We start from the raw sequence: 22,072 nt of genomic DNA on the forward strand, positions 1-22,072 counted from the left end.
AATGCAGCCCCCAACTTGCAAGGAACCCCCAGCATGCTTCACTGTTGCAAACAAATTGCCTTCGGTCACAACCAAATAGTTCACATTTTGACTCATCAGTCCGGAGCTCCTGCTGCTATTTTCCTATGTTTCTTTGCATAGTTGAGTCGCTGCGCTTGTTTCTACATTGAAAGTATGGCTTTTTAGCCACAATTCTTTCATGAAGACCAGTTCTGCCCAGACTTTTGCAAGCAATACTGTGGATGGGTGTACCTGGGTCCTATTGGTTTCTGCCAGTTCTAAGCTGATGGCACTGCTGACATCTTTTGATTTCGAAGGGAAGTAAGTATGTTTCCTTAGCTGACCACTGCTTCTACAGTCCTGAACATTGCCCGTTTCTTTGTGCTTCTTGAAAAGAGCTTGAACGGCACATCTTGAAATCCCAATCTGTTTGTAAATCTTTTGTTAGGAGAGATTTTACTGATGCAGTATAACTACCTTGTGTCTTGTTGCTATGCTCAGTCTTGCCATTGTGTTTAACCTGGGACATGAAACTGTCTTCCATAACCTCACTTTTGTAGCAGAATTTGGCTGTTCCTCACCCACTTTTAAGCCTCCTACACAGCTGTTTCTGTTTCAATTAATGACTGTACTTCAACCTACATATGAGAATGATGATCATTCTCACCTGTTTGGTATAATTGGTTACTCATACACCTGACTATAATTTTACAAATCCCTGATTTTGTGCAAGTGTACCTAGAAAAATGAATGCTGTTTTGAAGGCAAAGGGCAGGCGGTCACCCCAAATATTAATTTGTTTTTATTAATTGAAAAAATAAACTATTAACACTTCTATTTTTGAAAGCATTCTTACTTTGCAGCATTTTTTTAACCTCTGCCTAAAACTTTTGCACAGTACTGTATGTTACATCCAGAATTGCTGCAGAATTCACTCTGTTCATTAAAAGATATGAATTCCATGTTAAAAATCTGCAGCAAAAAATTGACACGCTGTGGATTTAAAATCCAACCAAGTTAATTCCAGGCAAATTGTTTTCTGCATCATGTGGATGAGATTTGTTAACATCCCATCCAATCGCTACTGCTGCAAACACGGCTGTTTTTTCGACATGCAGTTCTGCTAAAGAATATCTATAGTTTTTACATCCTGTATGAAAGCACCTTAATTGGTAAGACCCTGTTTACACTGACAGATGATCACTCAGAAATCGCTCAAACAACAGTTTGAGTGACAGTTTTGAGCGATCATCTATGCATAGTCTATAGTAGCTAAGTAGCTACTAAAGAGCTATGCAGGTGGAGCGGGACACTGCTGCTATCTCTGGCAAACAATACAGCTGTTTTGCATAAGCAAACAGCTGCATTGTTCTCCACACTTACAACTCACATCCTGCTGTGAACTACTTGTGGGACACGAGCTGAAAGAATCTTATCAGTGCTCTGACTGATCAAAGTTCATCTCTCAATTCAAGAAAACTAGAATTGAGCGAGAAACGACTCGTGCACGACTACTGCACGATGTCCGTGCATTTAGACGCAACGGTTATTGCTCAAAAAAATGGCTTTGAGCGAATTTTGAGCGAGAGTCGTTGTGTCTAAATGGGCCTTAAAAGTTAATTTGTGCAGTATCTTCTCGTGAACGCTTCACAGACCCTCCTGTCCTTTAATAAGCATAGTTACATTGTTTCACCTTTACTTAGTATTACCCGGTTCATCTTTAGTAAGAGACACGGTTTCCCATGAGAAAAGCCAAAACTTGGGTCCTCGATTCCGGAACAGTTTTTTAGCATTGAGCGTCGGAACTGACAGGCTTTCCTTTCTTCGTGTTCCTCTCCTTCTTGAAGGAAGTATTGTCCTGGCGTGCATTCCACATTTGTTGCTATTTGTTTGTCATCATTGTAGGCTATTATATCAAAGAGAATGTATATTACACACATATATGTTATCAATTCCATAATTAGTTGATATGTACTTACTGTAGGATTCCTATGGATCACCCCATGTCTACAGAAGAAATGTACGCATATTGTTGTTTTGCTACTTTGCTATCTAACACAACTATGGTCTTGTCCAAGCAATTATTTGTGACATGAAAGCTGATTTTACCTTCGAGAAATGTATGCAGACCTTCGGTGTAAGGTGACCATGTAGCCTTGTCTGAAGAAGTAAATGTGTAATGCAATCCCATTGCAAGTGGCCGGACTGTTACACCTGCGAAATACAATAGAGATCAATAGTAATTACGTTACATATAATAACATCATAATAACATTACTCGGTGTTGTTTTATTGTTTGGCTTCTGTTAGGCTGCATTCACACAGCTGAGAGAAGGTTACGCCCAAGGTTGTCAGGCACAACTTGCATCGCACGGCACACGAACAACCCATCCGCGTGCTGTGCGGGACATCACACATTACATGTCCCATTCAAATGAATGGGTTCATTTTCTATACAAGTTCTGCCCCTCTCGGACACGGACAAAACTTGAGCGAGAGTATCAACCATGTGATTGCGGCCTTAGACTCATGTACATATCCGTTATATCCAAGGCTGCACAACGTGGCCTACACCAGTGCAGATTGTGGTCCCCATCCTGCTAGAGGTAAAGATAGCTGAGCACCTATTTTTGTGATCAATCGTGTTTCTGAAGATCACCGAGATCGGCCACTGCTAGGCTTCCAGGAGCACTTTCCTTGGCTTTGAAGAAAAGTGCTCATTGGTTAATATAGGTTCCATTTGTGCAACAGTCACCTGTATTAACCATTACTGCACAGAGAGGGGGGTTGTGCATAGAAGAGAGATATGGTTCTGTGCATAGGGGGAGGTATCCTCATGGTGACCATGATGGCTTGAGATGGGAATATCCCTTTAAAGATAAGCAATTTTTTTAATTTTCCTTTTTGTTTTTTCATCCCCGATTTTCAAAAACTATAACTTTTTTGTTGTTCTGTCAACGTTACAGTATGAGGACTTGTTATTTGTGGAATATATTTTTATTAGTATTATTTAATGTATCATATAATGCATTAGAAAAGTTTTACAAATTTTAAAGTTGGGTGAATTGCACTATTGTTTTTTGGTTTTTTATTTTTATGGCATTCATGGTGCAGCAAAACTGACATAACTTTATTCTGTGAGTCGGTACAACGGTGTCATTACCAAATTAATATAGTGTTTTATTTAGTATTACTTTAAAAAAGTTAAAAAAACTTTTTTTTTTTAAATTGCTTTCTGTCAACATATTCTGAGACCGTTAACTTATTAATCTTTCCGAATCCGGGAACTCGGGCTATGTGATAAAATTCTCCTGCTTTATTCATTCATAAGTGCTCATACATCAGGATTGTATGGAGAACGCGTTTCGATTTACTCAGAACCTTGTTCACCTTGTCTCAACATCATATCCTGTTTCCTTAAAAACCAACTTTCATTAAAAACACCTGATTTTTAACCCCATGTTGACTCTTAGGGTAAATAGGCTGGGTTGCCTCTCCATTCCCATAGAGATGGCCACACGGCCGTTTAACCCCTTTTCCGGTACTTTACTTTTCAAACTTACAGATATTAATTTATTTTGATAACTCATCATTATTTTTTGTTTTTCATTCTTTATGGATTCTTTGCTTTTTTGATTATTATTCTTTAACAGCGACATCTGGTTTTATATATATTAAATATCATTCTATCTATTATTAATATTACTATACATTGTTACAATGCGCTCCTAGATGTTCTTTACACACTATATTTCCATTATAGCTTGTCTAATTATGTTGTCACTTAAAGGGGTTGTCCCGCAGAAGCAAGTGGGGTTAAGCACTTCTGTATGGCCATATTAATGCACTTTGTAATATACATCGTGCATTAAATATTGGCCATACAGAAGTTATACACTTACCCCCTCCCGGTGCTGGCGTCCCCGTTTCCATGGCGATGACCAAACTTCTCCTCTGGTCGCCGCAACAGTCGCGCTTGCGCAGAGAGGAATCCTCTTCTGGATGGTTCGGGCTCATGAGCTGCGTCCTGGCTCCTCCCCCTTCTCAGCGTCATCACGTAGCTCCGCCCCCATCACATGGTGCTGATCAGCCAATGAGGTGGCTGGAATCGGCAGTGGAGCGCAGACAGCAGAAGAACATCCACGGTGCACCATGGGAGAAGACCCGCAGTGCACCGTGGGAGAAGACCAGCGGCAGCCATCTTGGAAAGAAGATTTTTAAAGTTGCTGAACGGGGATCCAGGTAAGAGAATTTTTTTTTTTTAATAACACCTGGCAGCAGTATTCCTTTACAGGTACTGGGGGACTGGGCAAAAAAGAAAATTCTCTTTAGGTGCGGGACAACCCCTTTAAGATTAAACCACACTACTTTTTTGTAACATCTGATGAAAGGTGCAGATTATATTAATTTTGAACATTCTTAAAACTTGTCATATTCTTTTTACTAATGAATGCGTCGTATTTCATGTTTATAGTAATTATAAACATGTAATAGGAAGAAGAAAGAGGGGAAAGAAAAAAAATGGGAGGGGGGGGAGCTAATTTACACTCAATAAATATAACGAAGATCTGTTTTTGTATTCATGCCCCCGGGATACCTTGTTCCCAGAGTTAGTATCCAGAATTAAGGAAACAGGATATGATGTTGAGACGGGGTGAACAAGGTGCTGAGTAAATCGAAACGCGTTCTCCATGCAATCCTGATGTATGAGGACTTATGAATGAATAAAGCAGGAGAATTTTTCACGCAGCCCGAGTTCCCGGATTCCTTATGTCTATGTGTAAAACAGGCCACTGGGACTGAGTGGTGAAGGGCGTGGATACATCCCTGCTAATGACAGTAAATGAGAAGCGAGCACAAGAGGTGAGATCTCTTCTTATTTTCCGTTTGACAAAGCTGTGTGAGGGCCTGATTTTGTTTCGGCAGGGTGACCTGTAGGTTTTATTGGTACCATTTTGGGGTACATGCAACTTTTTGATCGCTTGTTTTTCAATTTTTTTTTATTGGAAATTGGGTGCCCCCAAAAATGTAAGTGAGATAGAAGATATACTCTAAATCATTACAAATATTATATGGGGCCATTTGTAAATGCAAATTTGAATGTGCTAGAAATGCAGCTCTATACGAAAAGTCAGACAACAAACATGGCGGAAGATATTCTCCCCCCCTGTTATAAATAGTGCGCTGACACGGAGGACCGGGATAATACACAGACTTATAAAAACTGTCTTCAAAAATGTTTTCAGGAAGTGAAGTCACTGAGAGATATGATTACTCGGCAAGGTCACACATCTGAATGTAGAGCATTGCCGAGAGGGCTAAAGGGAGTTCATCCTATTTATCATGATCTAGGGGAATGTAGAATGCCCTTTAACACGGCCAATAAACCCAGGGCCAAAAATTAATTCCTGCTTTAAAAATAGGAACACGTAGGACTGCAAGAGTGCAAACAAGGCTTATGGTCCAATTACACGTCAACATAACTGTGAACCCGTCTGAGTGATTTCAATGTAGGCATAATGAGGTACTATAAATGCTCCAAGTGAATCGGGTAGTACAATACAATTTTTGTACTGACAATCCAATTTTGGCATTTCCTGCTTTTTTAAGGGATTAAAAGCTCAGAAGGTTTTTAGATATCACTGTGACTAAATGCCATGGAGCAGCTGCTAACCAGACCATGAGGCATGCTGTATAGGGGAGTGGGTTCTGAACAGCATTTCAAAGCCAGGATATTGGGGTTTATCATAACAGTGGCATATCTATCGCACTTGTGATCCGGCCCCTAAGCTAGGGGGGCCCACAGGTCCCCCCTTGCTACACTGAATAGGCTATGCTGTACTTTAATGTGGGTTACCAGTGTCTTTTTGCCATGTCTGCACAGAATGTCATGCGCATTTGTGGCTCAGGGTCCATTGTGGCAGCAAGGAGAAACCTGTGCCATTTAGCAGGCAAGTGAAATCGGCAAGTGTATACTGTACTTATGTGTAAAACTATGCCCATGTGTACAGTGTTCTGTGTGTGCATGCATACACTATGTATGTGCCTGTATGTATGTGAATGTCTATGGAGCTAACCACACTGTGCTCTGCACCAGTCATGCCTATGATGCTCCGAGTTCAGGTCCGGAGACCGGAGGTCAGGCTGGGACACATTTCTGAACTCTGTACATAAAACAGATGGTGCAGAACACAATGTGGTTAGCCCCTAAGTGTAACTTTGTGCCTGTGCATTTGTAAGATGTACTGTGTGTGTGTTTTGTGAGCTGGGGCCCATAGGATATGTCAATGTGGGCCATATTTGCTATGGATTTTCTGCTGCAAATATGCAGCTAAATCACCAAAATCACCAAACGGTGCGGGATTTCCACAAATTTTAGCCTTTGCATTGCAAACAGCCAACTCTGCACTCAAATCAGCAGCAAAAAAATTTGAAAGGTACTTATTTGAAATTTACAGCTCATGTTAAGGGTGCTTTCAGACGAGCGTGTGCGTACATAGGTGCACACAAAACCATGCGTCTGCTGTGTTCACATGTCCATGTTTTACAGGCGTGCAAATGCACATACCTGCATAACATAGGACATGCGTGCACCATAGGTCCGTGGTGCATGTCAATATTCCCCACGGGGAGTCCCCTTGTCACTGAACACTGTGATAGCACTGTCACAGTGATCAGTGCCAAGGGGACTCCCTGTGGGGGAGTAAAGAATCCCCTGCCACAGCTGTCACAGCTGTCAAATCTGTGGCAGAGGATCGCGATGTTCTCCCATTGCTTTCTAAGGGACCGACACTTCTGCAGCCCCATTGAAAGCAATGGGCTGCTGGCAAGCCCTGCAGTCACTTTCGAGGAAGGGCTTTAAATTTAAGCCCTTCCCTGAAAAATCATCTGTAGAATGTGTTAAAGATTAGAGATGAGCAAGTATACTCGCTAAAGGCAATTGCTCAAGCGAGCATTGCCTTTAGCGAGTACCTGCCCGCTCGAGACGAAAGGTTCAGGTGCCGGCGTGAGGGAGCGGTGAGTAGCGGCAGTTAGCAGGAGGGAGCGGGGGGGAGAGAGGGAGAGAGAGATCTCCCCTCCGTTCCGCCCCACTCTCCCCCACAGCTCCCTGCCTGCCGCTGGCACCCGAACCTTTTGTCTCGAGCGGGTAGGTATTCGCTAAAGGCAATGCTCGCTCGAGCAATTGACTTTAGCGAGTATACTCGCTCATCTCTATTAAAGATAAAAAATATATATACTCACCTCTCTGGGGGCTCTGTCAGCAGGCAGGGATTTAAAATCCCCAACTGCTGAAAGCGCTGTATCTGATTGGCTGATTGGTGATAGATAGATAGATAGATAGATAGATAGATAGATAGATAGATAGATAGATATGACATAGATATGACATAGATAGATAGATATGAGATAGATATTAGATTATCTATAGATAGATAGATATTAGATTATCTATAAATAGATAGATATTAGATTATCGATAGATAGATAGATAGATAGATAGATAGGAGAAAGATAGATAGATATGAGATAGATAGATAGATAGATATGAGATAGATAGATATTAGATTATCTATAAATAGATAGATATTAGATTATCGATAGATAGGAGAAAGATAGATAGATATGAGATAGATAGATAGATAGATAGATAGATATGAGATAGATAGATATTAGATTATCTATAGATAGATAGATATTAGATTATCTATGGATAGATAGATAGATAGATAGATATTAGATTATCTATAGATAGATAGATATGAGATAGATAGATATTAAATTATCTATAGATAGATAGGTAGTCATATATAAATAAAATGAAACTTACCCGGTGGAAAAACTCTATCTCTGTATGTGGGTACATATGGGCTTATTGTGAGAAGCAGCCCGTATATACATAACGCAAACATCCCCGTTAGAAATGCGTAAAATAGTAAGTAGAATAGAAGGATCAGGGCTGGAAAGAAAATAAATCAGAAATTAATGGCTGATGTGTATACAAGAAATATGAGAACATGAAAGAAACAAGATCTGTCATTTAGGTTTTGAACAGAGATGAGACAGTTGATCTCTATGGAGAGATGCCAGTGTAGTCAACATGTCCTAAATCAAGATGATTGACAGGTCAGTGTAGCTGTATGGCACCTTGTATTCTGTTGTCCGAGTTCTAGTTTTTATAGGTACCAACTTCAGGTACAAATAATGTACTGAAAAACTTTTATTAATTAAAAAAAAAAATAAGGTAGTGAGGAAAAAAGCTATTTCACTACTGTTTTTTGTGATTTATTTTTATGGTGTTCCCCACATGGTATAAATATTATGTTACCTTTAATCTAAGTGCCACGTTCCAGGATCAGCGCGTTTTTATTTTTCAGTTGACATTGCTGTATCAGGCCTGTTTGTGGGACGACTTGTAGTTTTTATTGGGGCCATTTTGAGGTATATACGATTTATTAAAATTATTTTTTATTTCTGTTTAGGTGAAGCAACAGGATCAGAAAATGGCTATTTTTTTCCATTTTATTTTTTCTTATGGAATTTTCCATGCTTGATAAATAATGTAATGTTTAACAGTAGAGATTGTTATAGATGTGGCAATACCTATTATGTGTAGGGCTTTTTTTTGTCTTTTCATTATTTCAGTATTTAAAACCTTGTGTACGGGGAAAAGTTTTAAAAAATGTTTCTGTAAAAACATTTAGATGCCACAGTCAGCTATGACTGCAGCATCTGCAGGGTTAAATGGTGTAGATGATTAGATAAGCGAGTCCTCAGCATTTCAGCACTTTTCTGGGAAAACCCCTTATGGAACAATCAGAGAGCAAATATGCTTTCTGGATGATCGGGGATGAGGGAAGCAATAACATAAACATAAATTTATTTCACCCTTTTCCTTGGAAAGGGGGATATACGGAAGAATCATAGATCTTCTCTGCTGCCACTGGTCCCCTCCCTCTCCCTCCTCACCACACACACACAAAAAAATGACAACTGGGAATTAAGTATTCCCAACTCCACTTCAAACGGCTGTAACTCCAGTTCTGTAAGAGCTACAAACATGCTTTTAGTGACATTTTAAAGCCAAGAGTCTAAAAATATGCTGATAGACCCAGGGCTACAGCTGTTTAACTTAGAATGAGCTCTGTTTGTCCTAAACATTAATGCCTTTTTCCTGCAGAACTAACACAGCTGGTCCTATACTGCTGAGGTGTAGGGTAAATAAGATGTCCTAGAACGCTGTTGATCCAGTACTAATAAAATTAGACAAAGGGGGATAGCTCAGCGAATGACGCTATATGTCACAAAATGTATTGTGAATGTAAAAAAGAGAGAAAAATTTTTGTTGCATAACTAAGGGTTGTTTTACATAGAGCAATTAGTCATTGGAATAAGCAAACAAGTCATTTGTTTTCAAATGACTTAAATGTTTTTTATCATAACTTGTTTAGTCAATCGATGGTCTGCCAGGGGAGTTTGGAAATGTCTAGGAATGGTTTGCAAATTATTGAATGATCGCCTTTTACACAGAATGACTGGCAAATGATAAACAATGATTTTTATGCCTGCTGTGGCAAGGTAATACACCGGATGACCTGCAGAGGGTGTAAAATCAGGCATAATGTGTACTAATCAGCAGGGACAGCTGAGTGGGTGTGACTGAAGGACATAAACCCCCCAGACACACCCCTGCAAAGGAGCTGAAAGCCAAGGGAAGAGGCTGCAGAGGCAACTTAGGAGCTACAAAACCCGAGGTCTGGTGTGGACCAGACTGTGTCCGTCACAAATCTGACAGGGCAGGACGCCCCCTAGGCACCCTGGGAGGAGCAGCATAACAAGGAGTTTGTGTTATGTTCCAGTATGCTGATGCTGTAATCCTTTGCTGTGTGTGCAAAAAAGTCAGAGTGTTGAAGTAATCAAGTAGTTCAGCGTCTATGTCAGAGTGGTGCCAACTATCTTAAAGGGAGAAGATAGTAATCTTAGTGAGCGAGTAACTCCCAGGTTGCCACACTCCATGATGAACAATAGACGAACAATTATGGTTCATTGTTCAATCGTGGGCCGTTTTTACACTGAGCAATTATTGATCATATTTGCATGACATAACTATTATTTGAAGGATAAATAATAATTGTTTTGTGTAAAAGGGCCTTAAAGGGTTGATTTCGGGTTGTCAATTGAAACATACATATTTACATTGCTTTTTTTTTACATAGTAAAGTATTTTTTTCCAGTTCGTGAAAAACTGGAAGTGCTAGGAATACAGCCTACACACCTGGTTTTTCTAAGTCTTTACACTGATTCCCATGCTATTGGACATAACTTCCTCTGTTACATAAAGATTTGGATGCTGTGACTTGATTGTCATCTGAAATTTGTTGTGGCTAATCTGTTCCAGTATCCCATTTCACAAAGAATCTTATTTAATAGCGAGACATTTGGATTTCTCCCAACTATTCTCATTAGGGACCTTTCACACAGGACGGAATTACGCGCAGGATGCAGCCAAATGCGCAGCTGTGGAATTCCACACCAAAATCTGCAGTTCTAACTGCAAAATTTGATGTAGAATTGCAGACAGGTTTTAAACCATTTTCAATTTTGCATCAAAATCTGCAGGTAGCCTGCATATTTTGATGCAGAATTTACAGCAGATTGCGATGCGTTGAACTAAACAGAGGTTCTAGCGTAGATGTGAAGGAAGCCTTAAAGGGGTTGTCCCGCGCCGAAACGGGTTTTTTTTTTCAACCCCCCCCCCCCCCGTTCGGCGCGAGACAACCCCGATGCAGGGGTTAAAAAAGAACACCGGAGAGTGCTTACCTGAATCCCCGCGCTCCGGTGACTTCTTACTTACCTGCTGAAGATGGCCGCCGGGATCCTCTTCCTCGGTGGACCGCAGGGCTTCTGTGCGGTCCATTGCCGATTCCAGCCTCCTGATTGGCTGGAATCGGCACGTGACGGGGCGGAGCTACACGGAGCTACACGGAGCCCCATTCAAAAAAGAAGAAGACCCGGACTGCGCAAGCGCGGCTAATTTGGCCATTAGACGGCGAAAATTAGTCGGCTCCATGGAAACGAGGACGCTAGCAACGGAGCAGGTAAGTGAAAAACTTCTTATAACTTCTGTATGGCTCATAATTAATGCACAATGTACATTACAAAGTGCATTAATATGGCCATACAGAAGTGTATAGACCCACTTGCTGCCGCGGGACAACCCCTTTAAGGCTTATTCAGACGGGTGTATATCGGTCGGGTTTTCACGCCCGGCTGATATATGCTGCCCCTCTCTGCAAGAGGAGGAGGCGGAACACGACGGGAGCTAGTGCACTGAGCTCCGACCCCCTCTCCTCTCCTCGCCACTGTTTGCAATGGGAGGGGCGGGACAGGGCAGAACTTAGCTCCCCCCCACCCCGCCATCCCATTGCAAACAGTAGCGAAGGGTGGAGAGAGGGCAGAAAAGGGCCGGGAGCTTCCGTCCCGTACCGCCTCCTTCTGTTGCAGAAAGGGGCGGCGTATATCCGCTGGGCATGAAAACCTGACCGAAGTTGCGAAATTGGAAACTAAAGCAATAACGCATCATTTGAGAATTTTTTTACATAAACACAGAAAATCAAAGAGTTAAAAGCTTCCTGGGAGCTGTACAAAGTGTGTTTGTACAATACTGAAGATATTTGCCACTTATTTGTACAGGTTTTGTCATCTATTTTTACTTGCATGTCTCCCAGATGAAACATTATTTTAGTTAAAGTTCACAGCACCAGATGGAAATTTACTTAAAGGGGTTGTCTCGCGGCAGCAAGTGGGGTTATGCACTTCTGTATGGCCATATTAATGCACTTTGTAATGTACATTGTGCATTAAATATGAGCCATACAGAAGTTATTCACTTACCTGCTCCGTTGCTAGCGTCCCCGTTGCCATGGTTCCGTCTAATTTCGGTGTCTTCTTGCCTTTTTAGACGCGCTTGCGCAGATCCGTCTTCTCCCTTCTTCTCCCTTCGGCTCCGCTCGGCAGCATCGGCATTTTGGCTCCGCCCCCTTGTACGCATCATCGCGTAGCTCCGCCCCATGACGTGTGCCGGTTCCAGCCTCCTGATTGGCTGGAATCGGCACATGACGGGGGCGGAGCTACGCGATGACGCGTACAAGGGGGCGGAGCCAAAACGCCGATGCTTCCAAGACCAGCCGAAGGGAGAAGATGCATCTGCGCAAGCGCGTCTAAAAAAGCAAGAAGACACCGAAGTTAGACGGAACCATGGCAACGGGGACGCTAGCAACGGAGCAGGTAAGTGAATAACTTCTGTATGGCTCATATTTAATGCACGATGTACATTACAAAGTGCATTAATATGGCCATACAGAAGTGTATAGACCCACTTGCTTTCGCGAGACCACCCCTTTAAGTTTATTCCCTTAGTGCAGTGTAGTCATGGGAATAGTCCGTCATGGAAACTATATCATGCAGAGTTCTGAACATCCATCTGTGACAGTGCAAATTGATTACTAATGTCTTAGCTAAAGTACATAGATGTAATGAATGAAGCCAGCCATAACTTTGGGACTTCATTTTCAGTAGTAGAAGCATTTGAGATTTGCTCACACATCATTATTGCAATTACTTTGTTAATGACATAATGAGATGGTTGAATTAGAGAATTTCATAATAGGCAAAGGATACAGCTCAAAATGTGTATTCAAAAGTGATGGCCTTCATGGAAACTCCATGGGGGTTGTCAATATGAGTGAATGGCGCAATACAGCTTCCACTAAAGGGGTTCTGTCACTAAAAAAAAATTCTAGCTAAGAAAAAGACCCACCTAGGCTAGGAGCTCCTGAAGGCACTCATAACATTCAAAATCAGCTTTTCTGCCTATTTATTCACATGCTTGGCCTTAGATCAAGGTTGGTTTTCAGAAAGGCAGATTTTAATGGACTCAGAAAGAGGGTAGGAAGAATCCAATGGCTGGATGTTCTTAAGGACAGAAATGTCCAAGAAGGTTGGGAAATATTGCGAAATGAGATTCTCAAAGCCCAATCGTTAACAATCCCTAAAATAAGGAAGAATGGGAAGCATTTACAGAGACCAGGATGGATGAACACAAAACTTGAACACATGTTAAAAAAAGAAAGAAAAATATGTTTATCAAATGGAAAGAGGAGGGAATATCTAAATAAGAATATAATTCCACCTGCAGAAACTAAAGCTGAAGCTGATAATTAGAGATGAGCGAACCTACTCGGCCACGCCCCTTTGTCACCCGAGCGCCGCGATTTTCGAGTACTTCCGTACTCGGGCGAAAAGATTCGGGGGGGCGCCGTGGGTGAGTGGGGGGTTGCAGCGGGGAGTGGGGGGGAAGAGGGAGAGAGAGGGCTCCCCCCTGTTCCCCGCTGCTACCCCCGGCTCCGCCACGCCTCCCCCCACCCCCGGCGCCCCCCGAATCTTTTCACCTGAGTATGGAAGTACTCGAAAATCACGGTGCTCGATCGAGTAATTACTCGAAACGAGTACGTTCGCTCATCTCTACTGATAATGAATTGAGGCTTGCAAGAGAGGCCAAAAGCAATAAAAAAGAATTTGGGGAGTTAAAAGCAAAAGAAAAGTCAAAGATGCTATAGGATGTTTACAGGATGAAAATGGCGAATTGGTTGAAATGATGTTGAGAAGGCCAAAATTTTAAATTCCTGTTTCATATCTGTTTTTTCTCAGAAAGTAAATGTAACAGCAGCTGATCTTCCCTGTGCTATTGGGGGAGTAAAAGAATGCAGGTTATCTAAAAGCAGAGAGATGGTGAGGGGACTGTTAGCTAACTTAAATGAATTCAAGTCTCAAGGTCCAGATGAATTACTAAAGGAAGTAGCAGAAGCAATTGCTGAACCACTCACAGTAATTTTTGCAAATTCCTGGAGAACAGGAGACGTTCAGGAGGTGAAGGGCAAATGTCCCTATCTTTAAAAAAGAGAAGATGGACCCAGGAAACTACAGGCCTGTGAGCCTAATTTTTATACCAGGAAACATCTTTGAAAAAATTACTAAACGGCATATATGCAAGTACTTGGATGAGAATGGAGTAATTAACAAGAGCCAGCATGGGTTTGTAACAAACAAGTCATGCCAGACTAATCTAATTTCTTTCTATCAGAGAATCACCAACTCGGTTGACCAGGAAAATGCAGTAGATATAGTATATCTTGACTTTAGAAAAGCATTTGACAATGTATCTCATACCATCCTTATTGAAAAAAATGACCAGATATGGGGTTGAGAAGGCAACTGATGATTCACAACTGGCTGAGTGATCGTACTCATAGAGTGGTCATATATAGTTGCATATCCAACTGAAGAATGTGTCAAGTGGGGTACCAGAAGACCCTGTCCTGGGTCCAGTGTTGTTCAATAATTTTATTAATGATCTAGAAGAGGGAATTGAGGGGAAACTGCACATGCGCAGAAGACCTGTGCAGCACGAGCACACCGGAGCGGCCCCTTCAGCGGGACAGAAGAGGCAGACTGCGCAAGCGCGTCTAATCGAGGCAGAAGAAGGCTTCGGTCGGCGTCATGGAGACAGGGACGCCAACACCGGGGAGGTAAGTATATAACTTCTGTATGGCCAATATTTAATGCACGATGTATATTACAAAGTGCATTTATATGGCCATACAGAAGTGTTTAACCCCACTTGCTTTGCGGGACAACCCCCTTAAGGCCTCCAACAATGTTCCCCAATGGGATCTTCATCTACGGATCTTTGCCGGCTTCTGCACATGCTCCCATCTGTGGGGGATGCAAATGTAGAAGTTGTGGAGGGCCCGGGAAATTGAAAAACTCTTTAGTCCTGGCTACCAAAGGCAGCTGAGAGACTGGAGCAATGACTGAGTGGTGCGGTAAGTGGTCTCTGGTCATGTTATCGCAGTTATCAAGGTTAATTTTATCTCCCCTTACCAATGCTATCAGTGAGGGGAGATGAAAGTTCTTACTGGAGGCCCCCACATTTGTCCGCTGACATGATCATCCGGAGAAAAGGTGGATGCATGCACAAAAGCTGGGGAGGGCCCGGGTAATTAAAAATCCACTTGCTTCCAACTACCAAAGGCAGCCGAAAGCCTGGAGCAGTAAGCAGAGGCCCTGATGAGCCGTCCCCAGTCACATAATCGCCATTATCCAATTGTATAAAATGGTAGCGATCTGCCTTAGGCCGGTCTCACACGACCAAAAAGTGATTGCGGATTCCACAAGTGTTTGATCCTCGATAAAACGCAGAAAAATTTAATTCATTAGATTGCACAATTCCGGCTACATTAGTGGGTCGGAATCGTATAATCTGCTCGCAGAAAACAGAACACAGCATATTCTATTTTACCGAGGATATCCACAACATAGAGCCCATTGTGCTTTATGGTTGCGGGTACCTGAGTCATCGCTAAGTGACGGGGCGGGAATTATAAACAAACATGAGATTATTCAGATCGCTACCTATAATTCGTACATCATTTACAAAAAGTACTAGGGGACGCTCACTTTCCTGCAATTCCAGAAGCAGCTTGTTGAGTGCCTTCTATGTGAGACCGCTTTTGAGTCTATGGAAGTGCGAAGGCTCACGGAGCACCACTTTTTACACCCCATCCCTGCCACTGAGGTCAAGAAATACCCCCCAAAAAAGTGTTGGGTTTGCAGCAAGCATGGAAGGAGACGGGATACCGGGTTTTATTGCCCCATCTGTACATCCCAACCAGACCTCTGTAATTACCCCTGTTTTCAGATATACAGGCTTGGTCACTAAGGGGTTAAAGGAAATCTGTCAGCTTGAATTGGTTGTCTAAACTGCAGGCATCATGTTCTAGAGCAGGAGGAGCTGAGCAGATTGATATATAGTTTTATGGGGAAAGATTTACTAGAACTAGTAATTTATTCATTTATATCTCTGCACATTCTGAGCTGAAAAGTCCAGTGGGCGGAGCTATCAGTGACTGACAGCTATCTGTGTATGACCATACATAGAGGTGTAGCTATCAATCACTGCTAGCTCCGCCCATTGGACTTTTCAGCTCAGAATGTGCAGAGATATAAATGAATAAAATACTAGTTTGAAATAAGAATAAAAGTTCTCCTGAATCTTTCCCCATAAAACTATATATCAATCTGCTCCGCTCCTTCTGCTCTATAACATGATGCCTGCAGTTTGGACGGCATGTTCGAGCTGACAGATTTCCTTTAAAGAAGTGTTCTAGATTCAGCTGAAAACTCAAAGCCTTCCACAAATGACGACATCTAATATAAATAAGCCTACATGCATTTTTTTGCACCACACTTTGACCCCTTTGCTGTAACTTTGGTGTATGATGTTGGTGTCATTAGATGACACACAGGCTCACTGATGCCGTAAAATCATCAAATGTGAGCTTAATACATTCAGGGACTGTCAGGCGAGTTAAAGGTTACAATGTTAAGTCTATGGGGGGCACTGCTGTGCTTCAGGCATGCGCCGGAATGAGTGAAGTGTTGCTAAGCTGCACCATACACTGACCAACCACCAAGGTGCCCGTATAATTCCTGTAGTAGTGCCCCCACAACTCAGCTGCTCAGCTGCTGTCCCACCCCCGCCGATCACCTTGCAGCTGTGACTCTTCATGGGCAGCACAGAGCACTGCACTGGGGGTGGGGGGGGGGCTACTGCACGGGCTCCATGACTCGCTGCTCCACAGCCCTGCATGCCAGTCACATGGACACTTCCTAGCTAGCGGTCCGGGGCCTCTATTGTCTGCAGGGGAGCTACTTCGTCTCTCTCTCTCGGGCTCTCTCTCTCTCTGTAGAGTGAGAGAGCGATAGAGAGACAGAGAGAAACAGACAGAGTGATAGAGAGACAGACAGAGAGCAATAGAGAGACAGACAGCGAGAGAAGAGACAGAGGCAGCAATAGAGTCAGAGAGAGCAATAGAGAGACAGACAAAGAGGGAGTGATAGAGAGACATGCAGCGAGTGAGAGAGAGCAATACAGACAGGGAGACAGGGAGAGCGATAGAGACAAAGGGAGCAATAGAGACAGAGGGAGCGATAGAGAGACAGATAGAGAGAGTGCGAGACAGAGAGCACGCGATAGAGAGACAGAGAGAAAGAGCGATAGAGACAGAGAGATAGCGATAGAGGAACAGACAGAGTGACAGATAGAAAGTCAAACAGAGAGAGATCGAGTGATAGAGAGACAGAGTGATAGGGAGACATGCAGTGAGAGAGAGAGCAATAGAGACAGAGGGAGTGATAGACAGACAGAGAGAGCACAACAGAGAGAAAGAGCGATAGAGACAGCGATAGAGAGACAGAAAGAAACAGACAGAGAGAGTGATAGAGAGACAGTGAAACACAGGGAAAGAGTGTGATAGACAGAAAGAGAGCAATAGAGAGGCAGACAGAGAGACAGTGATAGAGAGACAGAGGAAGAGAGCTATAGGGAGACAGAGAGAGAGACAGAGAGACAGACACAGAGAGACAGATAGAGAGGGACAGACAGAGAGAGACAGAGCGATACAGAGACAGACATAGAGAGAGACAGAGAAAGAGACAGACAGACAGAGAGACAGACAAACAGAGAGAAAGAGACAGAGAGAGAGAGAGAGACAGGCAGAAACAGACAGACAGGGAGAGAGACAAAAAAACTGGCAATGAGAGAGACAGACAAACAGAGAGAAAGAGACAGACAGAAAGACAGAAAGATATATAAAGAGTGACAGGCAGACAGAGAGAAAGATAGACAAACAGAGAGAGAGAGAGAGAGACAGACAGATAGAGACCTGTGGGCTTTTTTATATTAGATATCTGCTCCAAATACAAACTGACACTCGAAATAATCCCCTAACCAAGCAGATTTACAAGTTCACAACAATCCCTCCTCCAAACATTTCATGTTCACATAGCGAACATCCAGTCAATCTAGTTAGTTAAATCCACACACAGACTTTCTGTTAAACCCAACACTTATTACAACATTTATATGTGGTCATTGCTAATGAAACCATTTATTATCCTACAGTCAAGTTACCAGGCAAAGTGCGAGAAGCTTGGTGAATGCTTTGCTAATGCAAGTTTAATTCGTTAGTGAAAACCATAAATGACTTTTCAACAGGAAGCTCAACAGCAGCGTCAGTAGAGTAAGAAGATGAGCCCCCGACATCTGCAAGAACTATAAAAAGACTGATTTATTTACTTCTGCAACGGAAAAATGTTCTTTTAAAAGTTTGAAAATTAGATTTATTTTAAATTGGAGAATGGAAACTTTTCAGCTGGGAAAAACAACATTTAGATTGACTCTGACCTACTGTCTAAGGATACTTCTGATGGACCTTTTCTGTATGCTTTGATCTCCAGCTGTGCCGTGGCTGTGGATATGATTTTAAAAAATCCCACTTCCTTAATGTATCTGAGAACTATGTGACTTTTACAGCAAACCACAGTTTTTTTTTAAACTCTATGACCACCTTCTCACGTAACCTACCCGTTTTATTTTTTTTTATGTTGGCTATGGTTTGAGTCCCCCTTGTAAACTGAAATGACATGAAATCAGGCATCTTCCTAGTTAATTCAATCAAGAAATTTCTTTCTAAAGTCTCAGAACTCAGTGATGATGTCTCAACCTGTTACCACTGCAATCTGGTATTGCGGTGGTCACGTGTCTATATGACATATCATAGCTGGAGGTCAGGATGCAGAAACCAGGGGGAAAGAAGACGCAGAAGGTGAGTATGATTTTTTTTTCATTTCACACCTTTTTTAAAATTGTGCACAAAATCCTCACCTGTGGATTCAGCTGCCGCTTTGTGGGTGATCATCAGCGAATTCGGCAATAATTTGGGTTTGTTGTGGGTTTTAACTTCTCCATTGAACTTAAAGAAGTTTAAATCGGTTCCGCAACTCAATTTACACTGCACATTTTTGCATTCAAATCAACAGCATATTTGCACCTTTTGAACATATATGTTCTCGATTATCAAAGGCTAAGTTTGAAAACAGTGCAAATGACAGCTACTCACAGCAGCACAGAAGCAAATGTAGACAGTCAGACAATTTGTAATACACCAGATTTATTGACTGCCATGCATCGATTAAAAAATTAGGTATAGTTTTCGCCAACTGCTTTGGCCAATTTCATTAGCTCAAAATATAACATTATTAAAGGGGTTTTCCAGGGAAATACTACTGATGACCTATCCTCAGGATAGGTCATCAACAGTTGATCGGCCCTGGTTTTTGGCTTGGGACCCTGACCGATCAGCTGAGCGGGCTCATGCTGTCAGCGCTGAAAATTCACAGAGGTCGGTGTGAAAACCTCCACGCCGACCTCCGTGTAGTGGCCGGCGCTTGTAACTGCAGGCACAGCTCTCAATAAAATCAACGCGAGCCATGCCTGCAGTTACAAGCACCGGCCACTACACGAAGGTCGGCTTCCAATCCGACCTCTGTGTTATTGCAGTGCTGACAGCTTGCGCCTGCAAGACTGATCGGTCAGGGTCCCAAGCAATGGACCCTAGCCGATCAACTATGGATGACCTATCCTGATGATAGGTCATCAGTAGTATTTTCCTGGAAACCCCCTTTAATAAATCTGGACGAAAGTCTCAAATATGCCTCACATACTTAGATAGGACATTTGTAAAAAAGTGTAAACTTTGGGTTTGTGTGGCTGCTAGTGACAATGGAAATATTTAATGGCTATATTAACTTTGTTGAAAGTTAGAAAGAAAGTGAAGAAACCGACTTCATTAGATTGATAACATTTATCTTATATTTCAGTAGTGGTGCAAAAATATATCAGATTTAAAGTTTTGCTAATGTCCTTTCATTCAGAAAGTAAAAAAAGATGAAATGTGACAAACTTTCTCATTTCTTGCTAAATCATGTGCATCCTTTAATTATGCAGCATCTTTTTATATAAGGCAGAAAATCTTAATTAGCTTGAGAGATACATTCATATATAAAGTTGGCATTGAGCATTAAAACTTCAGCTTGTAAAGCTGCTGTATAGTACAAAATGATGGCAGCTTCACAGAATATGTATTATCATACAGTATACGGGGCAAACATTTTTTAATTGGATTTCAAGTGTAGTAACTTTCTTTTCTTACCCCAGCTTTTCCCATTTCGTCCTAATACTTCTTTTTTCTCTGGATTCCAGATGAAGAGTTTTAAGTCTTGTATCCATTCTCCCCAGTTTTTCCTCTGTGCCATCTGGTGATGCCTGTCAGACTGTGAGAATTCTTCATCCTGACTGTCCTGAAAGACAGAGGTCCCTCCCATTAGTAAAGAAATTACTGTCATGAGATGTATCCAGGAAAAAGAAAGAGGTTGGTGCTGCCTTGTTGTAATTATGACATACTGTGGAGCATAGGATATACAGTAGCATAAGCTGGTTTACTGTTATATATTGGTGTATGATACATCACATAGTCTATTCGTCATTTGTCTATAATAATGGGCAAATGTATCATAAACTATTAATTAACCTTAGTTTGAATACATATTATAAGAAGGAGTGACATAAAAAGTTAGAGATCAGTTAAAGTAAGGCCGGTTTCACATCTGCGTTGGAATCTCCGGATCAAAAAACCAAGGGTGCTTTACAAAACATTATGATGACCCTGGGCTAGAAGTCAAATGTTGTGCCAATACCATTGGCGAGACTACACTCCGCAGTCTACAACAAATGTTGTTGACAATATGGGACTGGCAGTTGCTTTCGATGATGGTGTTATTGCGTTTCCAACCTTTACTTCTAAAATTTAATATCAAGATTACATAAGACAGCATGACCTACATAAGACAGCATGACCACTGTGACTAGATAAACCAGCAAGGCAGGATCAGGTGGTACATCTAATGCCAACCAGATAATGCCATTCAACATAAATGGTTCCACCAACACACTGGCAGATTGGCTGCACAGCTGCACCTTGATCCCAGGGGAATAACAGCTAAATTACCAGTTCTTTGTTCAGCTATTAAGGATTTCCTGATAGCTGAACGAAGAACTGCTCCAAATAGAGCTGCTCCAAATAGAGCTGCTCCAAATAGACTTGATTGCCACAAGTCAAAGCACTCAATTGGAGAGGTACTGTTTCTTAACTACAGCGGACAACCAATGGGCCATTAGATGTCTCTTCTCTGGAATAGACATTTCAATTTCTCTATTTACTGCCTTCATTATTGCCTGGGAGTTTTACTTTGAGTACTGTGAGAAGCCGGGATGTAGCCGTACTGTAACTGCAGGGCAAAAGGGAATAAGTCCTATTGTGACTACTTTGAGAAAACTTAAACGGTGACTACTGTTAAAGTGGTGGTTCTGCTATAACTACTGGGGTGAGAGGACAGAGGTTCTCCTGTTTCTACTGCCAAAATATGAAGGTCTTATTATAAGTATTAGGAGAAAGCGTTGGTACCCTGTTGTGACTACTAAGAGAATAGAAGGACTGTTAGACTGGGTTACCAAGGTAAGGATTTGCTGTGCAATTTCCATGTGGACTTTGAGCACAGAAATTCAGCAGGCATTTTTAAAGCTGAGACTAAGCAGCAAAGTGGCCAAAATTTGCAAAAACCTTGTTCACACGCTGCCGACAGTCCGCTGCGGACAAGCTGCGCGGAAACTAACTTGCGGCGTGGAATTCAAATCTGCGACATGTCAATTGTGTTGCAGTTTCCGCTGTGGGCTCTCTTCTTTCTATGAGGAGGGATTTCCGCAGCGGAACACAGGCGGAAAAGACGCTTCAAACCCGGGTCAAATGGAGCGGGTTTTGAATCAGCCTTTCTACTGCGGAAATCTCACAGAAATCCGCTGCAGACACTCCGCAAGATCGCCATCCTGTGGGAACCCAGCCTTATTTGTCTACTGTAGAGACGAAAAATTGGTGGTTCAATGCATCACTCCAGAAGCGATCAAATTGCTAGAACGATTAGGTTCAGCTTCTCCTTTATTGGTGATCAATCAGCATAAAATTACGTTTTTTGGGGCGAGACCCCCTTCAACAGTTCAGCTGGATTACATACATACAGTTAGGATGAATGTGAGGTCCCAACTGCCAGGAAATAATAC

At 42.2% G+C, this 22,072-nt stretch overlaps 1 protein-coding gene across 1 annotated transcript in view; it reads right to left on the reverse strand.

The window, feature by feature from the left end:
- The window catches only part of ATP1B4 (ATPase Na+/K+ transporting family member beta 4), a 47,261-nt gene that overhangs the window by 11,779 nt on the left and 13,410 nt on the right, over positions 1-22,072 (reverse strand). Inside the window, exons 3-6 of the mRNA XM_066581684.1 lie at positions 20,112-20,259; positions 7,829-7,957; positions 2,110-2,214; positions 1,710-1,906 (exon numbers count right to left, since the gene is read on the reverse strand). Coding sequence (XP_066437781.1) covers positions 1,710-1,906; positions 2,110-2,214; positions 7,829-7,957; positions 20,112-20,259 — 579 coding nt within the window. The remainder of the gene's footprint in view (positions 1-1,709; positions 1,907-2,109; positions 2,215-7,828; positions 7,958-20,111; positions 20,260-22,072) is intronic.

Source organism: Eleutherodactylus coqui, chromosome 10 (assembly GCF_035609145.1).
Source record: "Eleutherodactylus coqui strain aEleCoq1 chromosome 10, aEleCoq1.hap1, whole genome shotgun sequence".
Lineage (NCBI taxonomy): Eukaryota > Metazoa > Chordata > Amphibia > Anura > Eleutherodactylidae > Eleutherodactylus > Eleutherodactylus coqui.